The sequence below is a fragment of the Lycorma delicatula genome, chromosome 5 (genome assembly GCF_047948215.1).
Source record: "Lycorma delicatula isolate Av1 chromosome 5, ASM4794821v1, whole genome shotgun sequence".
Classification (NCBI taxonomy): domain Eukaryota; kingdom Metazoa; phylum Arthropoda; class Insecta; order Hemiptera; family Fulgoridae; genus Lycorma; species Lycorma delicatula.
This window is the reverse complement of record NC_134459.1, coordinates 67,202,918-67,227,595: the sequence shown is the minus strand read 5'-3', so window position 1 is coordinate 67,227,595 and position 24,678 is coordinate 67,202,918. Positions and strand designations below refer to the sequence as shown.

Sequence of the window (24,678 nt, the reverse complement as noted above, 5' to 3'; positions counted from 1 at the left end):
GACTAGAAATAGGTTTTCAGCCTAATTTTTTTAATATATATAATAAATTGAACAACAAAATTGCAAATTTGAATTAGAAAAAGGATTATTACACATTTGACCAAATTAAGAATTAAAAAAATATATTTTTTTAAAATTCGTCAAAAAGTATTTGCCGATCTCCGTGGCGCGAGTGGTAGCGTCTCGGCCTTTCATCCGGAGGTCTCGGGTTCGAATCCCGGTTAGGCATGGCATTTTCACACACGCTAAAAATCATTCATCTTCATACTCTTAAGAATGCCTAACGGTGGATCAGGAGTTAGAAAAAAATTTAATATACATGACTGGAAAAAAAAATCGGAAATAGGATCATTCTCAAATAAAAAATTGTAGAAAAATATATAAATCCTTTAGTGTGTTTTTGTTAATGTTAAAATGAAGCTTAATGTTAACAAACGCTGATAAATCACATCTTGCTGCCTCAGCTCTTAAGAGTTCGTAATTTAATTAGGCTAAATTTAATCAAATTTATTAATGAAACTTATCCATTTAAACATCTCAGTTCGTCGTGTGTTAAAAAATGTATAATTATTTTTTATTCTTCTGTTCACTTGCAGGTAGGTCCACTTCTTTTTTTTGTATCAGGAAAACCTAATTCTTTAATTTTAAAATGGAAAGACGATTCTCTAACGCTGGTGAAATAACCATTTTTTTTAATAGACCTAAATACAGTATTACATGAAACAGAGCTCCCTATAACCGGAACAATATTTCGGAATAACTGTCAGATATATTGTTCCTGAAGAATATTGCTCGATCCAATGAAGTAGCTATTTCATTAACACGATTTCATGGCCGATTGAGCGATAATTTATTGTGGCCGCTCAAAAAATTAGTAGAAATGAAGTAGTTTTTCGGTAAAAAGAAGGTTGAAAAACTTTACAGTATTAAAATTTTTTCTGTTCTTAAAAATACATAAAAAAAATAACAACATTGGAATTGTAAGATCGTTTGAAATAAATATATTGTTAATTCAAATGAACATTACAGCATTTACCTTAAATTTTACTGAGAGATATTTTGAAATTTATTTTGTACAGTTATCTAAATTTTATGAAAATGTGAGCACAAATTGCAAAAAAAATAAATATTTTTATTATTTTGTAACAGAGTTTCACGGTAAGAACTTATTTAATTCCGCGCTATTAATAAACTAAACTTTATAGACAGCATTTTGTTTTTATTTATTTATTTTATACATATTATTTCATTCGTTTTAACGTAGAATTTTATAACTTACTTCAGTTTTAACGGCTTTATTTGCCATTACTGTCGATAATTTGTTACTTTCAAATGTTATTCTACGAAATACAGAATAGTACCTTTGTTAATAGTCTACGGTCGCCAAGTTCTTTTTATATTTAAATGGTGTTTTCGGGAGCTGTTTATTTTTTTTCTGTTAGCTATTCCGTGTTACCACGTGGTGTTGACGACAGTTGTTTTGCCTAGGGAGTAAATTGACCTGGCATTTTTAACTCAGCAGTACTTATGTTGGGTATATCGTAGGCGTGATTATATAAATTTATACCGATCCCGTGTGGACATCGATTCGATTTATTGACCTTTCATATTAGCTGAAGAAGTTTTTTTTCGATATTCATAGCCGTTTAAATGATGAACGTTGATATTAATAACACTTTTTTTTTAATCAGATGCTTGTTCTTATCCTCACCGTAACTCCTACGTTTCGATTTTTTTATGTACTCACTCTCCACGGGTTTTAATTTCCTTTAGACTCTATTTAATCAATCCTAAGAAACCAGTCCTACGTGGCTTGGTCCAACAATATTTTTTGTTTATAAAATCCTGTCGTAAATTTATATATTCCAATCTTTCTTAATTTTTTTTCTTTTTTTATTAACCTATCTTCTTTTTAAATATTCGCTGATTAACAAAACTGCATAAAGTTTTCTTTAATATTTAATTCATTATCCTTTCTTATTCTTTTCCTTTGCTTTACTTCTGGTTATTGTTAAATTGAATCAGTGAATTCAAATCATTTTCCGGTTTTCATCCTCATTTATAGTTAAATAAAAAAAAAAGAAAAGAAAATGTATTATCAGTGAATTTTTACAGTTGTTTTTATAGCTAGACTATTGTTTAATTTTCTAATTTTTTTCCTTTAATCCCTTCATTGGTTCTCCAGCTTATAAATTAAATAACAATTGGTTGAAAAAGACTAAATTTTATATTCCATCCTGCCTCTTTTATTTTTTCCAAAATAAAAGATAAAAAAAAAATCTTATGTAACAATTAATTGTGAAAATAAATAAAACGAATAACAAAAAAACTGAATCCTTTCTTGAGTTTGTAATAAATCACGCGTATCTAAAAAAAAAATCCTAAGTTATATTTTTTAGTAGCACAAAAGAAGTGGTTATTTAAAATAAATGTTTAAGTAATAGTAAAAAAAAGAAGATTTTAATAAATACATATATTTTTTTATACCGATCCCGTTGCAGAATGGTAGCATCCGTGCCTTTCATCCAGAAATTCTGGATTTGAGTCCTGGTCAGGCTTGATATTTTTCATGCGCTACAAAAATTCATTATTATGTATCATAGTTTTATTTATTTGTTTTATAAATATGTATATCTATTTCGTTCGTTTAATGCAGAATTTTATTACTTACTTCAGATTTAATGCTTTTATTTGCCATTGTTGATAATTTGATATTATATCCCTGTTTTTGATATTACATGTATAAATAATTAAATTTACGGATTTCTGTTATCAATGATATACCGTTTTTTAGAAATTATTTTTTTAACTCGATTGCAGTACGTAATTTTAAATCAGGAAAAATTATAAAAACAGTTTACCTTTAAAACAGAATGAAAGTTAGCGCATACAAATGTTTTTACAATTTCCTGTTTAAAAAGAGTACTGTAGTCGAATTTAAAAAAAATAATTCAATAAATATTTCGATTTACAGTTAATCATGTTCCTATTATTTTATAAAATAATCAATAGATAAGTAACTTGTTGTAAATGTTTTAAACATTTTTTTTAAAGATTTTCTTTAAGTTACATAAGTTTCTATAAGATAGTTACATTCTTTTTTGATTTTGAGTAATCGATAGAAATACAGTAAGAAATACAGTAAGTATAACTATACTTACTGTATTTCTTACTTTTTCATTTAAGAATTGTTTCCTATGTTTTAACAACTAAAAAACAATTCACATAATTGTATATACATTTAATTTTACTCGAGTCCTTTAGAACAGCTCAATTTAAACCTTAACGAACTTTTTTTTTGTAAATAGCTTTAATAAAAACACGTGTAATTTTTACAGTACATTATATCTCTTTAAATGAAGTTATCAGAGAAGTAAATTATTAGTTTTCTAATAAACAGAAAAATATTTTCTTCAGGAATAAAATAATAGCGCGACTAATTGCCTATAATTTTTTTCTATATAAAATATCTTATAGATTTAAACATTTCTTTATGATTTATTTTTAAGCTTAATAGTTTGTAAAGTTTATTAATTACTCGTACATTATAATGAGAAAATTATAATAAAAAATAATAAATTTGTTTTTAAAATGTATGAAATCATTATGTTACTTTATTTATGAGTTCTTCAGTGGTGACTCATGGAATGTCATGAACTAAACGGAATGATTTCCGACAAAAAAAAATATATTAAATAAAAAATTAATACACGACAAAGTTCAAACATACACATCAGTCTATCTTTTCTTCTCGACAACAGCCAGTATAGTTACAGATTAAAATATTTAAAAATGATCAAATTGTTATACAGATATATTTAAAAACAAAAATTCATCATCCATTTGATGAGTCATAAACAAAATTGGATTTGATTAATTATAGAACTCATATTCCATATATTTCAATGATTTGGAAGCTTTTAGTCGCTTCAGAACAACAATAAAAAATTGAGGGTAATGTTATTTTATTCCAGTATTCGCTTTTTACGATTTTTCGAAGAGAAGTATAGTATTACTTTCGGTCGCACGGTTATATATATACGCCTATGTATAAAATTTGTGGCTCGAAAATCTTCAAAATTACTTGATCAGTTTCACTGAAATTTAGGTATGTTGTAGTGGTATATCGTAAGTTATGAATGTGAAAATTTGTTCCTTGAAGATGAGTCGTTCCGGAATTTACGCTCAATTTAACATAACCTCAAATTGAGGTTTCATTGACTGTGTAGTGGTGTATTATTTTTCAAATGCGCTTATGCAGCGAGTCAAAGAGTTACTTGATACTTGTGTGTAGGATCTACTCATTAATCAAAGGTATGTAGTAAGTTGTACTTTGAAAATCAGTGCGTTTCTGACTATGAGAGCATCGGAAACGAAAAGTCTCTCTTCTTGCGCAGAACAGCCCAAGAGTTTTTTGTCGACCCACTCCAATTTGTTTACCTTCTTTTTATTCTTACATTATTATATTTTAATTGTTAATTTTTATACGAATTTGACTTCAAAATATCACAGGAAACAAAAAAAAGTTACCTTTATCTTTTGTATTAGAGCCTAAATCAAAGTTATATTCAAGAGAGATAAGAAAAAAATTATAAAAATGTGCTCTGTTAAATTCTGAATAATTAACTTTATTCGCGTCCAATTTGAATAGATTTAATTGAATGATTTTCCTGTTGCAGCCATTTTCAAGTTGTAGCTATTTTAATCAAAATGGTTACCTTAAAAAAAAAGGTTTAAAACTTTTATGTTCTTTACAAAAAAAAAATTTCCGATTATCGGAAAATAATTCTTTGTAAAACACCTAATTTGGCAAGAAAAGATTACGCAGCTAAAAGTCATATTTTTTAGGACTATTTTTGTACATTTTATACGGGCGTAAATTCATGTTCAATTAGAAAACGATCTTGACAAGTTCTGCACAAGAAAACAGACTTTTCGTTATTTGAATAATACGAGGGTTATTTTTTTTTCAAGGTCCGATCGGTCACAAAATTAAAACCACAGTGAAAATAAAAAGTTTTTTATTTGTAACAAGTACTTACATAGTTACGCTATTTCTTTACATAGTCGCCACACCGATTTAGACATTTGTCGTAGCGTAGTACCAACTTTCCAATACCCTCATCATAGAACGGAGCCGCCAGTGTTTTCAGCCATGTTTCTACGCAAGTCTGCAACTCGATGTCTGTGCCAAAATGTTGTCCTCATAGCCAGCGTTTGAATAGGTGAAAATCGGATGGAGCCAAGTCCGTGCTGTATGGTGAGTGATCAAACACTTCCCAACGAAAACGCTGCAGGAGCTTCTTTGTTACAGCTGCAGTGTGCGGCCGAGGATTGTCATGGAGAAAGACAATGCCTGATGACAACATTCCTCTCCGCTTATTCTTATTTGAATAACAATAAGCGGAGGATGAAACGCTGGGTAGGAGGACAACATTTTGGCACAGACATCGAGCTGCAGACCAGCGTAGAAACATGGTTGAAAACACAGGCGACTCCGTTCTATGACGAGGGTATTGGAAAGTTGGTACCAAGCTATGACAAATGTCTAAATCGGAATGGCGACTATATAGAGAAATAGCGTAACTATGTAAGTACTAGTTACAAATAAATTTTTTTTATTTTCACTGTGGTTTTAATTTCGTGACCGATCGGACCTTGAAAAAAAATAACCCTCGTACTTAAAACAAAAAAGTATTTAAAAGATTTATAAAACGAAACTTCAACGTTCAATCTTGCAACATCATAACAGATCACGCGTCTAACTTGGCCCGCTCAGATATTGAGCGTAACTCAAGAATGACTCAATAGTCTCCAGTGACGAAAGTAGTAGGAGACGCAGAGATGTTTAAGATCACGTCGGTGCGCCCAGCGTACGGCAAAACTAAAAACGCCACGGTTATCACTAGCCAACGTAGGCGAAGAGGTTGACGGACCAACGAATTAAGATAGGGTGGGTCCACTGCCGCGCCTATATCAGGGAAGTTTAGGACAGGTGTTGAGGAGTGGGACACGTAGCGTCGCAGTGCTCGGGTCCGGATAGGATGAGTCTGTGTTTCACTTGCGATAGGACGAGGCACGTTGTGTGGTACGGAGGGCCACCGAGCTTGAGGGTGTCCGACCACAAAATGAGGTTCCTGCAATTTAACTCCAACCGAAGTGGGCGGGCTATAGACCTCTGGTGGGAGGTGGCCCAGCGAGAGGCAGTGAATATAATTATTGTATCAGATATCAAGAATTTTGATACCGTCGCAGAGATTCGTGACGAGGATTCTTCAGGAAAAGGATCGGGGGGCTCGGGGATGAGGGATAGCCCTCTGCGGAGCTGCCGTTCGATCGAGCTTACACGAGTGGACAGTAGGGATGGAGCACGGGGACTCTCGAATCCCCGAGCGAAAAAAACCGAGTCCTGGCGGAGACCCCCCTCTCGAGGCGTCTCCGTTAGAGGCGTTGGCTTAAAGATCGAGTCCCGGCTCTCGAAGTGGGAACCCAGGAACTCAGCCGGGTCTGGTGGATCCTACTCTGGAGATTTGAGGCGGGTGTAAAATCATATCCGGCCGGCGGGCTGAGACGGAGTGGCCCGTTAGAGTGTAGGTCACTCCCCTGAGCTGTGTTACACTTAACTGCAGGATCCGACCCAGGGAAGTGAAAAATTAAAAAAAAAAAAAACCAGTCTTCATTAAATTTTCACATACACAACTTCAAATATACTACTACAACATATCTGAATGTCAAGGAAATTGATGAAGTAGTTTTGGAGATTTTTGAGCCACATAATTTTATACAGAGACTTATATAAAATGAACCCCCCTCCCCCAATTTAAGTGAATGTGCTATCGTACTTCTCATACCTCAACACGTAAAGAAAATTTAATTTCAACTCCCAATCCCACCAAGCGAAATTTTAATACTGTACTTTTCTTGAAAAAGTCGGTAAAAATAGTAATTAAAAAAGATGCTTTTCAATAACTTTCCTTCATATTTTAAATAAAAATTTGAGTATTGAAAATAACTTAGCGTAGCAGAAACGTGATTGGCAAAATAAAAACATAAGGCCCATCCATCGATATTTAATGTTAGAATAAAATAAGCTTTAAGTTTCAAACTTATTAATAAAGGTAACGGGACTACTACTAGTTCTTATCAAAGAAAATTTCAAAGATTCATTACATTTTCAGAAAATGTGTTTTAATAAACGGATTGAAAAAATGCTCTTTCTGTGTTTTTTTTTAATTTTAATTTTAATTTGACATTTTAATTTTCTCATTCTTTTGTAATACTGTTTTTACTTGGTTGAGTTAAAAATCTAACCAGTCCTATTTATAAATAAAAATGTGAAGATGCTACTCTAATTTTTTTTTTAATTTATTAGTTGGGAAAATAAAATGTAAATATTCTCAAAACGGGTGTAATTATTTTCATTCATATAACATTTATCCTATGAATCAGTTAAGGTTAAAAATAGTCTGTACTTACGTATTAGCCCGTCGACCAAAAAGAAATTGAAAATTTTTGTGTTATTGTTAATATCACCCGATATAACCATTATATTACTATTTTTATAACCATTTATATTTATTTATTTTATAAATATACTTTAATCAAACTTAACCTACGCCCGCTTCGCTCGCTAATCTTGATTAATTAACACATTAATGTTTTGAGCATTAATATAATAAATTCAGTAATTATTGTAATTGTTTATTAATTAAATAATCAAAACATTATTTTTAATTAGTCAAGGTTAGCGAGCGAAGTGAGCGTAGGCTAAGTTTGGTTAATTTATATCTATAATTATAAGCAATAATGCTTATATTTTTAATATGTAAAATATATTAATGATCCCGTAACTTTGAAGTATTTTCAAAGTTACGAGATCATTATGGTTATGGTCGACGGCTAATACGCAAGTTCCAAATAGTCAAATCGGTTTCCGGTGTAATTGGACTTACAATCGATTAGAAACAAAAGAATCTTTAAAAAACTTTGTCGCCTTAAGAGCATCAGAAGGGCGGATTTCCAGTTTTAGTTAAGGAAAAAAGGATGCACTAATGTAATGGTTTTTGAAAATAATATTGCTTTCGTTGTTTTTTTGCATATCATGTTATGTTAATATCATCTGTTCTTTTATAATTAACTGCGAGGTACTGTGTATTGTACCAATAAATACATTACTCTTGCGTGTTCGTAGTTTTTCTTCCTTATATTAATATAGTTATTGCATTGTGACTGCATCAATTGCCTAACACTGTTATGTGCCAACAACCCACCTTGATACTGTTACTTATAATTTGTGTGGTTTTGGAGCCGTGTACAAAAAGAAGAGAAAGTTCAAATTGACCCAAAACGATTAAAACTTCAAAACTGATTTTTTGGAATCAACCCCCTTTCCTTTATACCAGATCACATTTTGGATTACTGTGAAATTAAAGTACTATAGCGAAATAAGTTTGCACCTGGCAGCGCTGGAAAAGATGTGATTTTGGTTTTAAACATAATATTTTGAATTTAAATCATTGCGAAACCAGCTTGCACCTGGTAGTGCTGACGAAAATCTGATTTGGGCCACGAACTTGATGTTTTGGTAACAATAGGAAACCCTCTTGCACTAGGTGGTGCTCGCAGAAATCTAATTTTGGCTTTCTAACATCTCATCCTTCAAGTTACAACAAGAAAACCTTGAAAACGTACCCAAAAACCCCGTTTTTTTGTCTCTAACTGCGTTCCTGTAAACCGATTCGCTCGAAGATCAATAGGGCTGTATTATTAATAGGTTTACATCACCCCAATTTGTTTCATCAAAATCAGTTCAGATTTACGTCCGGTAGAGCGAACAAAAGAATCTTATATACACATACATATGTATATAAACATTGCAGGATGGTGTTCAAGAGACTCCAAAACGGAAAGAAAAGTTGGTTCCCTCTCCTCCAATACTTCATTAGAAAATATGTTGGGCAGAGTTCGCGATTTCTACAATTTTTTTTGGAAATCTGCTAAAAAACAGAAATTGTTAACTTGTATTACATGATTCTACATTTAATTAGTTTTTAACAAAAATTTTTTCCAAAGAAATATATTTTTAGGCCCAATAACACTTTCTGATCAGGAAAGTAAAGAATTTAACAATATTTATTGATTAAATTTTAATATTAAAAATACTTACAGTCCGAATTGTAGCAGATGTTAATAAGCGTCTAATTTATAATTAAATATTTGATTAGAAATATAATTTTAATTATATTTTTGATAACAGAATTTTATTATAATTTATAATGACGTTCACTAATTTAAAATTTCATCAATCTAATCAAACGTTATCAAACAATAATTAATTATTTCATTTTAATTAAGTTCATTAAATTGATTTTTTTATACTGGGATAAAATATGTAAATTTAAGAGTGACTTATCTTCAATAATTAGTTTGAACATAAATGTGTTTGAAAAAAGATGAAGGAATAGAGAAAATCGTTTGAAACCAACTTCCAAATGTACAAACATTTACATAAATAAAATGTACATAGAAATGAATAAACAGGAAATAATTCTAAGACAGATAAGTTAGGTAAACAAATTAAAAAATAATGTGAAAAAGAATCTAAAAAGAAGAAGAAGAAAGAGTAAAATAAACTTTAAAGTAGGATAAATAAAATAATAAATAAAGTACAACAAAGAGGCGACAACAACAGAACAAAAGAATAAAAACATTTTTGGAAAAGAAAAAGAAGTCACAACTTTGCAAACGTGATCGATAATGGTCGGAACAGCATAAAGAAATAAGTACAACAAAATATCAGAGGTTTAAAACCACATACAGAAAAACAAGTCAACTAAGAAAAATATTAACAATTATATAATGCTACGAGGTTAAAATAGTTAATAGAAAGCCTTACAAAAAATGGAATAAAAGAGATAAACATTCTAATTTAAGCTATGTAAGACGTAGCTTAAATAGTATCATCAAGCTTAAGTAATATGAAACTTCAATAGTATCATTTTTTTTTTTGTCGTAGGTGGAGGAAAATTTCTATCAGCCACCGTCCGCTCACGCAGACGGTAGGATCGGGCTCTCGTCGACTAAAAAGCCTCCTTATACAGCAGCCCAGATACCGCCTTACGGAATTACTCACGGACTGCTGCATCCTTGCGGGCTTACACAAAAAATTGAGTCCTGGGCGTATCAACAACAGTGAAGACCCCAAGGGGCCTCCAATTGCCTCCTCGCCCAGGCTGTCCTCATCCGCCAGCGTAACAGTTAAAACTGCTACAACTCTTCTTCAATTTTCTTCCTTAATGTGCTTCTACTCATAAAAGATATGGCCTCCCAATAGGTTTTGCAGAATAACAGTTTTTTCGACAAAGTCCTGGAATTTAACTGCCTTACTTCCGCTAGACACGTCCATCTTTCTATGATCCACCTTTCACATTGAAAGAAGGTGTGCTCTACCGTATCCTCAGTAGTGCAATAAGTGCACGCCGGGTGTAGCTTTCTCTTATATTTTGTTAAAAAGGAATTAAATACTCCATGGCCAGTCAGCAACTGAGTTAGCCAAAAATTAACCTCCTCATGCTGCCAACAGACTCAACTATTAACATTTGGAATGAGTTGGGTAAGTCCACCTTCCCATGTTTGCTGTCTCCCATCTCTCCTTTCACCTACTCATCCTCCTACCGAACGTATCCTCCTTTTATTCTCCATTTGACCTTTCCATCCGTTCGGCCACCTTAAATTCAATCGGCGGCATACCTGCAACAATAAACACAACCTTTATGCACGCTGTTCTATATGCAGAGGCTATCCTCAACATCATCTTTCTCAGCACGTTGAGGCAGGCCTTACATCTGCTATATTTAAAGGCATGTTGCCAGATAGTTGCCGCATACAGAATTGTGGACAATTCTCTTGGAGGACAGCGGACGGACCCCCCATGTTGTTCATGAGCATGGAGAGAGCCTGAGCCGTTCTTTCCGCCTTAGATGTTATCTCATCTACGTGCCTGGTGAACTTGCGCTCGTAGTCCAACCAGACACCCAGATATCTGTTCTACTTAACAGGCTCCACCACCACAGCAACCTTCTTTTGCTATTCGCCTGTTCCCGACAACCGCAAAAAATTACTGAACCAATCATGAAATTTTAACTTATGCTTTCTTATATCCCAGGCATGTTTACCACAGTACAAATCTCATTACTAAATAATCATAAATAAATAACCTAGAACTCCTTTTACTAAATTTAATTTCGTTTTCTATATCGATCGTTATCTATGCCAATATAGAATTCTCAGACAGTTATTGTGTGATTTAATGTCATTCTCTGTGAAATAACAATTTGTATTACTATAGTAACATAAGTAAAAATAAATTAGTACGTTAATAAAATTAAAGAGAATAATGACTGTTTAACAAAGTTTTGATCGTTTTAGGAATACTGAATTTCGATATCAATATCGACTTTTCAGAAAATTATTATATGTTTTACTAAATTTAATATCATTGTCTAACCTGGCGGCGAGAATACATCCTTACGCTAGTAAAGTAGCCCTCTGTAGATTTTTATATCCTGAATTAAGAATTTCCATTAGGGTAAGCCATACTCGTAATTGGCATAGATTCGACTTTCAATTCGGCATTAATATTTTCATAACGCCTAGGTCGGCGAGATCAGGGCTAGAAAGAAGTACTTCCAGGGTTACTAGAATTTGTGAACGTAGACAACTTGAATCTAGGCCAAAACGTTCCCAAGGACTTGAAGAGCAACGTGAATTATGCTCGGCTCAAAATCAAGTTCAACCTTCGAAAAATATGTAGGTCTGAAAACAGCTTTTGATTATCACTCTGATTGATTTTTTGAATTTGAAAGCTATTGAAACAGGTTACACGAATAAAATATTTAACCATTGCAATGCCAAAAAATGGAATAATGAAACTCCTGGATTTTGGTGTGTTGGGGGCAAAGTAGTTTTTGAGTAACTTCAATATCCTCCCGATTTCATTAAAAATTTGAATTTGGGAACATATCCTTAATCTAAGCATTTAAGTTTTTCCGTTAAGTCGTGAACAGCGATGACTCTAAGAGCAACCATACATAATTATTAAAAGTTATATACAGTTTTTGAAATTCTAATTGCATACAGCGCAGGCGAAGCAGCGATGGGGGTATGCTAATTATTGCTAATTTAGTTAAAATTAGTTTTCTTTCAAAACGTTATTAATTGACGTTTTTAACGTCATTAATTGAGATATTTTTGTAAGTAATGAATTCAATTTTGCGGCAGCAAGCTATACATAGTACACCTTTGCCTATGCCTGTGCAATCATTCATATAAAGAAGCATGGAAATTTGAAGATGCACAATGGATCTGATAAATTAAAAGAGAAATTTATCTAATAGCATTTGAAACGTTATACGATGATAGCACCTAATAGCGTAATTATCCTTTAAGATTTTTGACAAAATTGTAAAATTTTGTTTAATATTTATTGATATAAAAACTACATGATGTTACTGAATGTCATTAAAACAGTAACTCATACAGTTTTCTCGGCTCTTAGTTATAGGTATTAAAATTAAATTTGCTTTAAAATACTATAAATATATACAATAATTTTTTTTAGCGTTAGAATTTATTGAACGTGTTAACAATAGAATGTAGCGATTAAAATTTGACATTAATAATCGGAAATAACATTGACTAAAAACGAATCGGCAACGACGATCCTCGAAAGTAGCCCGAGATATCTCCTTTTTTCTTACTATCTCTTTTGAGTGTCGGACTTTATTAGCAATTATACCCCATATATAGATGCTACCGTGACCTAAATAGACGTCAGCACAAACAAACGAGGTATACAAACGAATTTACCTCCTCTTTTTTTAAAAAATATATTAGGTCTCAAATCAGCTTTTGATAATCACTCTGAACTTTACTATCTGAATTTGAAAGATATTCAAACACGATTAAAATATCTAACCATAACCAAAAAATGAAATGATGAAACTCCTTGAGTTTGCTGGGCAAGGGACAAAATAGTTTTTGAACAGGTAAATTGTGAATAGCAATAACTTTGAGAGCAACAGCTCACACATAATTACTATAAAACTATTTCCAATTTTTGAAGTTCTACACGTATATAGAACGAGCAATGCCGCGACCGGGGAGTTTATTGTATTTATAGATTATTATTATTATTACTTTTGAATTAATATAAAATTTTCCATACTTACAAATTTTTAAGATACAAATTACCAACAGCCTCCTTGAAATGATTCCAGTTATTTTAAAGTAGCTTAAATTTTAGATATAAACTATTTTGGAATTATTAAATTTAATTTAATTACGAATGTTTAACATACATCTGTAGCTTTTATGAAAATTATTATTTTAAATTAAAAATAAAGGTATATATCAGTAAATAACTGCTTCCTTTTATTTAAAGTTCAGAATTCTTTACTATTTCTACAATGTACTTCTTTTTTTATCCAATAACTGAGTAATCAAAAACCGTTGCTGCAGCACTATGTATTACTTCCACTATTCTACGCAAAAATTAAAAGAGAATGCTGACGTATAATGTAATAATATTTTTAAAAATTTTTATTTATTCTTAAATAACGCGTGGCTGTGATTAATGATGTTAATTATACGCTATTGATTGAGTAAAATTAATAGAATTAGATATTCTGTAACGTTTTATATATAAAAAAACTTTTTAACCGAAATTAAATCTTTTTAAAACTATTTATAGAACAATACATATTATTTTCATAATAATATGGAAAGTTGATGATTTAATTAAATTTCTAACGATATAAAATTAGCCTATAACCTAAATATTTAAATATTATTAAATAAACTGATAAAAGTTTTGCAAGAATGTGTTAGTGTTTTAATTGGTTACAGTATTAGTAATACTATTAATTGTAAGTTCTATTAATATATTTTAGGAAAAAACCTATTTTCTTAATAACAATAACTTGTCTGTTTTAATTTTAAAAACTTTTGAAATGGAAGATATAATAATGAATAATTGTGAGATTATGAACTTAAAAATTATTGTATGATTAAAAGAATTTTTAATAACATTTCTAATCCACAGAGTTCTTAAAAAAACGGTCTTTAAGATTATTTAATCATTTACATAATATTATTACGTTACTGTAAACCACATAAGTAAATTTCTCAACTAAAACAGAACAATAGTTTAATAAAAATAAAAATTATTCTCGGTCATTTCGAATATTTAGGGTTGCACCATCCATTATAAAAATTCAGAATTCAAACAAAAAATTGTTTCTAAGGTTTTTTCTCAGTACGATCGAATGATATATCGCATACATTATTTTATTCATACATTCAGAGTTTTCTCCCGTTAGGATAGGTCCTGTCATGGCTACAGCTCTCCACCTTTTTGTTTCAGCATATTTTCCCTTTCCCGTAATCCCGTCCATCATTTGAAATCTCTTTTTTCCTAATCCTTTTCTTCCATTCACTAAGCCTATCTCATCAACTAATAAACACCTTCTTCTCATTCTTACTTCCTTTTTTGTGTAAGCTTCATAATACTTCGATAAACCATTTATAATAATGTAATTAACGTATAGCGGTTTAAATGTATCCTTTAGGCTTTTTATCTTATCAAATTTTAGATCGAATTAACGATTATTTCATCGGTGGTAAATCTTTTTAAAAATCTATTGGTATCTCCTCACCCAGTTATGGCATGGTATTGATTTTTTTTTCAATATAATAAATATTTTTAAAACAAAAATTTAAAAAAACTGTTTATAAATTTATAAAATTATAATTATATTTATCAACAGAATGGAAAATATATTTCAAAATTTATTATCGTGTAGTTCATTAAATTATTTTATTTATTTACTTTTTTTATTTTGCTTATGCGTACCTTGCAACCTGATCAACTAGTGAAAAATAAACAATCCCTACTCACGGCCCAGTGAGATGAGGATGATATGTATGGCACGTAAATGAAGTGTAGTCGTGTTCAGACTCGGGCTGACCAGTAGTGAGACGTGTGGTTAATTGAACCTCGACTACGAAAGTACACCATATTCACTGTTTGGTATTCAAATTCGTGTAAAAGCGACTAACTTTTACTAGGATTTGAACCTCAGAATCGTCGTCACATACTTCGTAATCAGCTGTTAAACAGCTTATTTACGAAGTCAGAACAACTGATTTTTGAGTTATCCAGTAGACCAGCCCTTACTTTCATTTCCCTGTTTAGCCTCCGGTAATTACCTTTCAGATAATACTTCAGAGGAATGAGGGTGAGTGTAAATGAATTGTAGTCTTGTACAGTCTCAGTTCGACCATTTCTGAGATGTGTGGTTAATTGAAACCCAACCACCAAAGAACACCGGTATCCACGATCTAGTATTCAAATCCGTGTAAAAATAACTGACTTTACTAGGGCTTGAACGCTGGAACTCTCGACTTCCAAATCAGCTGATTTGGGAAGATCCGTTCACCATTAAACCAACCCGGTGAGTCCAGTAGACCAGCCCGGTGAGCTGTTTATTAAATTGCAAATATATTTTTTAATAATTAGTTAGATTAGTAGATATATTTAAATTACAAAATTTAATGAACAGATCCATATATTAATAATAGAAATATATTTTATTTAGATTTCGTAATATAACAAATAACAATGGATTATATAATCTCGTATCTGTTCATTAAAATTTCTGTATTTAACAAGCTTTGTTTTATTAATATACTATAGATTGCATTTAATAATATGTAGCCTACATATATATTTATGTATGTATATGTTAATACATTTATATTTATATGAATATATTAATTTTGGATAACAACCCTGCACATTTTACACGTTAGCATTTGAAGAAAATGTTCGACTTTATTTTTAATTATATTAAAACTTTTGATAAACTGTAATATCCTAATGTATTTGTAGAATATACATGCATTACTTTCAGAAAGTATTCCGCTACATCTACTACCATCTTTAACAATGTTTCTCTCTAAATGGTAAAACGTTTAAACCAAACAGTTTAAAATTGCTGGTAGTTCCCTTTCCTTCCGTCAGAAAAATACACTATTAATGGTTACTTTTCTAGTTGTACTAGCCGGAAAAACTGTATTCTATAAGACATCGTAGTGTAGTTAACAGATTTATGTTATAAATAAACTATATCCATAATATTTTCGCATAATATTACAATGAAACAAAAGATTTTGTTTAAGGATTGATAAAATTATTGGTTGCTCTACTACCATATATTTTTTATTGTAATTTTTTGAGAGATTAGGAGATCTACTCGTAATTTTACTTGGTTAGAATCTGATTAGGTAAGGCTTTCTGTATAGCGCCGTTAAGAAATATGTCTCTGGGTAAGTCATTATTACCCATCGCGTTGATCTAGTGGGGAATGCGTCTTCGCAAATCAGCTGATTTCGAATTCGAGAGTTCCAGCGTTCAAGTCCTAGTAAAGAGTTACTTTTATATTGATTTTAATACTAGGTCGTGGATACCGGTGTTCTTTGGTTGTTGGGTTTCAATTAACCACACCTCTCAGAAATGGTCGACCTGAGACTAAACAAGACTACACTCATACATATCATCCTCTGAAGTAATACCTGATGATAATTTCCAGAGGTTAACAGGAAAAAGGAAATAGGTATATATGTAAACCTATAATCCCCATTAAACTACAGACAACCAATATCGTAGTAAATCAATACCCCTACAACTTTAAAATAAATGCAGTAGACATCAGGCAAAAAACACACTGAAAATTAACAGGGAAGAAAAGAGATAATGGCAAGCGGAAGAGGTGGATTGTGAAGGAAGAGCCTGCCCACAGAGGTAGCGCGAATCGAGGCAACGACCTTAAAGAAAGGAGTTCACAGGGCCTATGCAGGTTGTGAACATCCTCTCGTGCACAGTTTCTTGGGGGAAAGGCTATCTTTGTCCAGAATGATAAAAATATAATGTTTAACTATTTTGCGTAGAACAGATGAAATATATCTTTCCATACTTAAAAATTTATTTTTTCCTATATACGAGTAGATTCCTTACAAAACAAAACCCTTCGCCAGCCCTAAAAATGTTGGTGGTCCTCTGAAAGTAATCGATTGAAGTACAAATAATTACCAAAGCTTTTTTGAAGAGTAATTCTACTGGTGTAAGCCACGATTAAACAAAAAAGCAACCGTCTGTGAAGAACAGCATTACCCAATCATTACACAATGTTTATTTTTGACCTCATCATTTATTATTAACTAGGAAATTGCTTTTTTCATTTGAGAAATAGAACGAGTTGAAATATGTTTGCCATTGAGTTTCCGTAAAGTAAAATTCTGCCGAGTCCGAATTCTATTTAATTTTCAGGGTTCATTTCTGAATAGTACCATCATCATTATTTTTACTAGTCAACCGGTAGAATAATCAGAGGAGGTTATTAGTAAAAATAAAAGAATTATTACTTTAATTATATAATAAATAATTTGTATATATATATACAAGAGAGTTTTATGTTAATTAAATTATAGTTGGTTGTATTGTTTCAGGGTCTCAAGGGCAAGCGACAGCTGCTCAGCAATATGGAGAAGTCAATCAGCTCGGTGGCGTTTTTGTAAACGGACGACCGCTTCCAAACGCAGTTCGTATGAGAATCGTTGAATTAGCTCAACTGGGTATAAGGCCTTGTGATATATCACGACAGTTACGCGTATCGCACGGATGCGTATCAAAAATTTTGGCAAGATATAACGAAACGGGATCGATTCTTCCCGGTGCGATCGGAGGTAGTAAACCAAGAGTTACTACACCAAAGGTCGTTAATTACATAAAACAACTCAAACAAAAAGATCCGGGAATATTTGCATGGGAAATACGGGATCGTTTATTATCGGATGGCGTATGCGATAAATACAACGTACCTAGCGTCAGCTCGATAAGCCGCATTCTGAGAAATAAAATCGGAACACTTCTTTCACATCACCATCATCATCATCACCACCACGCGGCGCATCACCCTTATTCAATATACCCGACGTATCCTTATGCGGCCACTCATCCGAGACCATGTTCCAAAGTCGTTTCCGTCAGTAGTTCGATAGTAAATAGTTCACCGACACAAGGGCAACCGCACTGGCCGAGTTCTCATACTGTGTCCGATATTCTTGCTGGACATCCACCACCACCAGAACCACAAAATTATAATTATTATCATATGTATATAACACAAACACCGACATGTCAACCCGCATGGCCAAGCCAGTGACAAAAGTCAACGGTGTAGGATTTAATTCCTACAGATATACAGATTACTGAAGTTGCATCGAACAAGATGTAATATATCAGTATATGAAGAATCGTGAGGGTTTTTTTTAATCATTTTAAAACATTCCTCAATTAATATGGAAGAATTATTATAACTTCCTAATAGTCAAATCTGTTTGCCTCATTATTTAAAATAATAATAATACACTATTAAAAAAAAATTAAATAAATAGTCTATATATAATAAAAGCATTGTGTTTGATTTTTCTAGCATAAAAATACTTTGTGACTTATATTATTAATATTATAATAAAATAAGTTTAATATTTGATGGAAGGTTAAAAAATGTTCGGAATTTATTATTAAAAAAAATAACATTTTTCTTTTTTAATCTGATCTGGATATGGATTACATAATATTAAAACACTGTTTAATTATATAGGCCTAGAGTGCAGCACACTAAAAAAAAAAATAAAAACTATTTAAATCATATTTATGCATGTTAAGTGCGATCATAGTTATGGTGTAGTTTTCCTGAAATGAAGTGCAACTCTACTTCCGAAAATGTCAACAATTTTTTAAAAATAATAAGCATCCATGCCAAGCTTAGTAGGGAGAGCAAAGAGATCGTATTTATTTTTATTCTTCTTATTTATATTAATATATTTTAGATCTTATTTATATTTATAGTTACTGAATTTAGAATTCATCCCACTATAATTTAACTTTCTACTATTAAACGTAGAATTAAAAATAGAAAGAACTGAAACGTTAAATAAATTGTAATTTATGCTAAAATAAATCAATTTTAATAAAGATATAAACCGATTTTTTAAATGGAATACAGACCTCCGAATGACATAGGTTATTTATTGGTTTTATGTGAATTGTTTAGGATTTACAAATTGACTAATTTATGATTTTCCTTTAGTACCTTGTAGTTTGTTTTGAAAATGTCTAAGTTTATGATATATGCAACTTAAATTTTACCGTATATTCTATAGCTTATAAAGATTATTTATGTAAAGTGTAGTGTAACTAAAAATTATTTGCTTCTCCAATATCGCGGCAGTAAAGACAGTGGATTATAATCATAGTATAATTACTTATGAATTTTTATTTTTAAATAAATTATTTGGTTTATATACTAGTATTTATGAAATGATACGTGGAAAATATTTATTTGTACTTCTTTATAATTTAAATTAGTTACTTTTTGTTTTAATTTTATTTTTGTAAATCAATAACACCATTATTATTTAACAATTGTCTACTTTGCACATGATTTACTAGTAAAATTCCATTTTGGACTTTTATCTAATTATTTTTAACAAAATACCTTCCATTATGTTTTTTGAAGGTAAAAATATTTGACAGTTACAAAAAATCAATTTATTAAAAAAATTCCTAATTTTTACTCGTCATATTTTTATTTTATAATTATATATACCGTTTATCATAATAACTACATGAAAATCGTTTATTTTGAAAATAGGATTGGAAATCTTTTAAGATTTTAAAAATTGTTACTAGTTCAAATCTTAATTAGAAATTTCGTTTAAAAAGTTGAATAATTTTAGTTCCGAAAATTTATCTGTAATTTATGAATACTAAATATTCATGTTTATTTTCTCAGTAAACTGGAAGTAGCTCAAACTGGATTTCAGTTAGAAGTTTAAGAAGCGTAAGAATAGATGACTGATTGATTGAACATAGGTGGAAAAATCAGATTTTTTGAGTTTTTCCGAATATTTGCGAAAAATAAATAATAGTCTATAACAATTACTGTTAATGAATAATAATTGTTAATAATGAAACTATTAGTACAACAGGTAGTGTTAATTTACATATAATATTATAGAATTGATGCAGTAAAACTGTTCATTAGCATAAGAAATTAGTAAAACAGAAAAAATTCGGGACAGATTTATTGAAGTAAGCATGCTTTGTTGTTTTTGAGCGAACTGTTGAAAAATTATTGGATTTTCAGTGTTACTCTCGAAAACTCTAAAAGGAAACTTTCAGTCCGCTTAAGAAAAATTTGTTGACAACGTCAACCACTATTAACCACGGACCAAACGGTTGATCTTGAGGAATCCTTCAAATAAAATCGTAGATTCATGAATGTAGTATCTTAAAACTCTGACATACATTTCTCTGAGATAATGTTATGAAATTTTCACTTAAGTTAATTTTTTTTTCTTGATGATTTCGCCAAATAAGCTTGAAGGTTGTCAGTGGGATATGGAAAAGGAATTTTGTAGCGTGTAAAAAATGTCTGGCCTGACGGGATTCGAATCCGGGATCTCCGGATAAAAGGCCAAGACGCTGTCACCCGCTACTTACTAATAAAAGTTTACTTTTACTTAATAAAAGTTTACTTATTTATTTACTTACTTATTAAAAATTAATAGCCGTCGTTATTTGTGTAATCCATGGCCTTATGTAACGCGTGAACCCTGTTTTTTAACTCTAGGAAACCGAAAACGTTATTAATAATATTTTTTAAAAAATGAATTATTGTGATAATTAAAAATTTTAATTTTCCGAAAAAACAGACTTGAATTTTAGCAGCAATGGTTTAGGTCTCCTTTTTTAGACTTACTTTACCAATTCCTGAATCAACAAACTTTCCATCCAACCTTTTTCCTAGATAAATATTATAGATTTACGGTAGATGAAGCTTATTTCTGCTAAAGCTTTGCACTTGAGTTCTGCTAAATCGATTTTCTTTTTCATTAAAATATAATAACGCTAGTGGGTAGGAAACTTTCCTCTTGAAAATATTGTAAATGGTATAGAAAATCTTTGTTTTCCATATTCGATAACATGAATTCAAAGTCAAAAGGAGGGTTTTATTTTATTCATTCTGATAATGTAAATCGGAACAAAATAATAGAAAAAGTTACCAATTATTTTTCAAGAGATGTTAAAAAAAATTCAGAAGTTTAACTTTCCAAAATAAAATTAAAATTCCTTAAAATTCACGTAATATGCACACCTAGTTCTTATTTTAAAATAATTTGAAAAACACATAAGCAAACACATTCAAGTAAATGTTGTAATTTTATATTATTTTTAAAACTGTCAAATATTTTACTTTGATTTTAGAAGAACGAGATTTTTAGATTATCCTTAAAAATTGTTAAAGAATAATTAATATTATTGATTGAATAATATAAGAATTATTTATGTAGATAATTTTTGTTATAATATTATATTATAAATCATATTTAATTATTTCTTAATTTTTTATTCATTAACTCATAAATAATTAAAAGTGCCTTATTTCATAAGAAATAAGTATAATGTTATTTGGATATATCAAATTCAAAAATAGGTTTTAAACGTTACAGATTATTTAAAGGTCACATTGTTGTTATTATTAAATGTTTTTTTTTTTTTTTTTTTACTAAAATAAAAAGGAGGGTTAAATATTTTTTATGGAATAAGATATCTTTTAGGTGTTCCAGTTTATACGAGTATAATGCATACTTTGTTAATATAATAAAAATAATTTTACACACACACACACACACACACTACTTTTTGGTTTTGGAACGTATTGGTTTTAATTTCGCCCATCCATATAATCTATATTTATCAATAGATAAAATTGATCAATTCTCCAATAAAAATAATTTGGAATCAAAATTATAAAAGCAGAAAAAACGTTTAGTAGAGAAAAAAATTAATTTATAAAAGTCCTGTAAATATATAAACAAGTTGGTAATAGGTAATTAACATAATATTTCTTTGTTTAAGCAATACGTAATTCCAATTAGGGACTGTTAAATTCTTTTTATAACATTCTCTTTTATTATTGATTCATTATTAAAAATTGTAATATTAAATGTGTAGTCGTTTTTAATTTTAACATATTTACTCCTATTATAATTCTAATCTATAACTCAATATTAATTATTGTAGCTTTTAAATAGAGCTACATAATTTTTTTAAGGATATATTTACTTAAAATTGCTAACCTACATGGTTAAAAAATATTCCTTTATCGAACAAAATAAAAAAATAAAAAGTAACATTTAATTTTATTGCAAGAGGCCTATTATTAAAATAAATACTAATTTCATTGTTTACATTTTATTTTAAAATTGTTTAACATAAAATATGGTAAACAGATTTTAATTACTATAACAATATTTATACGTTACCATATAGATTCTATTCCGATAATGTAAATTGGAACAATAATAAGAGGCCTTATTTATGAATAAGTAAATATAAAATAAATAATTTTAATTCAATTATTGTAATCAATAATACGTTAAAAAAGTACGTGTTTATATGTTTCTAAATAGAAAATAAAACATGAATTAGTTAATTAAAAAAAAAATTTAATAAATTTGTAAATGGATATTTTTGTATGTGTAACTGTGATAAAAAAGTATACTTATTATTATTATTATTATTATTATTATTACTGTAATTAGTAATTAATAATAAATTTATTATTATTATTATTATGTTATGATTATTTGTAATATTGCTATTATTATTATTATTGTTTGTGAATCCTTATTTCTGTTTTAAATAAATATTGTTTTACGTTTGCAATTTTTTTTTATATGTTAAGGTTTTAATTCAATCTACTGGATTATTGTTGTTACTATTATTTATATCAGTGTTGGATAATTTAGCTAGGTCCCACCCCGGTGAGAAACAACGCACGCGCGCACACACAGACACTTATGTGTAGATCATTTTTTAATATTTCACTAATTTTTAGTATTTTAATACCCCTAATTGTACAATGAATGAATTTCCTTTAAAATTATTTAGGTTAAACCTAATTTACTTTTCAAAAATAATTTTTATGATCTGAAAATATATCAACAAGGTAATAATAATACTGTGTTATATAATCAACTGTTTTAAATATTTCATTAAAACAATAATCTTATTAGAGAAAAATAGAAAAGTTTAACTAAAAAGAAATTGTAGAACTTCCAATGACCCTTTTTGGGGAATCAGAACCTTTATATCCGACACTGGTTGTAATTATTTATTTATATTAAAAAAAAATTTATTAATTTCATTTGATTGAATAGGGTAATAATATTGATAGTAATAAATAATATTTAAATTACTATATTAATTATCATTAAAGATAATAATGAGATGGAAAAATACATAAAAGAAAATTATGTAATAAGGTATTTTAATAAATATTCTTCATTACAAAAAGTTTTTTTTTTTTTAATATTTTATAATTAAAAGATATTGATACATAAATATCGAATGTTATAATTTGTAAATATATATTATTAATAATATACTATTTTATAATAATATATAATGATTTTTGACTGAACGTTTTTTAATTATTCTATTTATTGATATTTCCGTCCAGCAAAAATAATAATAAATTGGTCTTAGTATTTCTTTTTGTTTTTCATTACTCATTTTCATTATTATTATTATTATTATTATTATTATTATTATTATTATTTTTAAAATAGTAATAATAGTAAAATAAGGTCGTTCACATTATTATAATGTAGCCTAATTATTAATATTATAATTATTATTTTTATCATTATTGTAAATAAATTATTATTAATTACCAGATTTTTTTTTTGATCATTTTTTGGTATGTTTTCCTCGACTTTCCCACACTAATTTACATTCTTTAACATATAACAAAAGGAAAAATAAAAATCTATTTTATAAATTTGTTGTTTTTTTTATTTGAAAACCGTTCTGGTAAAATATGTTCAACAATTTACACCAAAATTGCTGGGAAGTTCGTTCCTGGATTCATAATTACAAAATTCGTGTAGTATGATCAGTATCTGTATCTCTAGAATATTAGTAAATTTCTATATTAATATTATATAACTAGGTAAGTGATTTGTGAAAGGCAGCTTGTTAGTATTGTAGAATTCATATTTGTATATAAGAATTATTAGGTGGTCCGAATATACCATGTAGTACTTCAGCTATTAAGCTTATTATGCAGCCACCGAACAGATAATAGAATTCCTAGGTTTCGTTCTACTGGCATTTCGTCGTCAAATAAGATTAAGATTGCACGGGTTCTACAGATCCTGGCATCCTAATATAGATCTATGTGGGTAGATATACAGTCGCAGAATCGAACATTTTGATAAAGAAAAGTGGTGACTGATAAAGTAAGGACTATTGGCCGTTTACTGCTCCGCAGCCCTATTATTACAAATACGGGACATTCAATAATTAAAGAGACAAATTGATGTAGAAAAAACTGAGTATTTTTATAAAATGAGACTTTTACTACTTCTCAATATAATCCCAACCAATATTAATACACTTGTCCCGACGATGAACTAGTTTTTTTATACCTGATGCAAAGAAGTCTTTGTCTTGTTGTTTGAGCCACTTTCCCGTAAATTCTTTGA

General features: G+C 29.7%; 1 protein-coding gene across 4 annotated transcripts in view; it reads left to right on the top strand.

Moving 5' to 3' along the window:
- The window catches only part of Poxm (paired box pox-meso), a 163,217-nt gene extending 139,348 nt beyond the window's left edge, over positions 1 to 23,869 (top strand). For 2 of the 4 annotated variants that reach the window (XM_075366355.1, XM_075366356.1), the window contains exon 2: positions 17,566 to 23,869. In XM_075366355.1, the coding sequence (XP_075222470.1) occupies positions 17,566 to 18,281 (716 nt within the window). In that variant the 3' untranslated portion in view covers positions 18,282 to 23,869. Of the gene's footprint in view, positions 1 to 4,185; positions 4,315 to 17,547 lie in introns of those variants that run through there. The other 2 variants (XM_075366353.1, XM_075366354.1) reach the window with 2 other exon arrangements.
- The last annotated feature ends 809 nt before the right edge of the window (positions 23,870 to 24,678 follow it).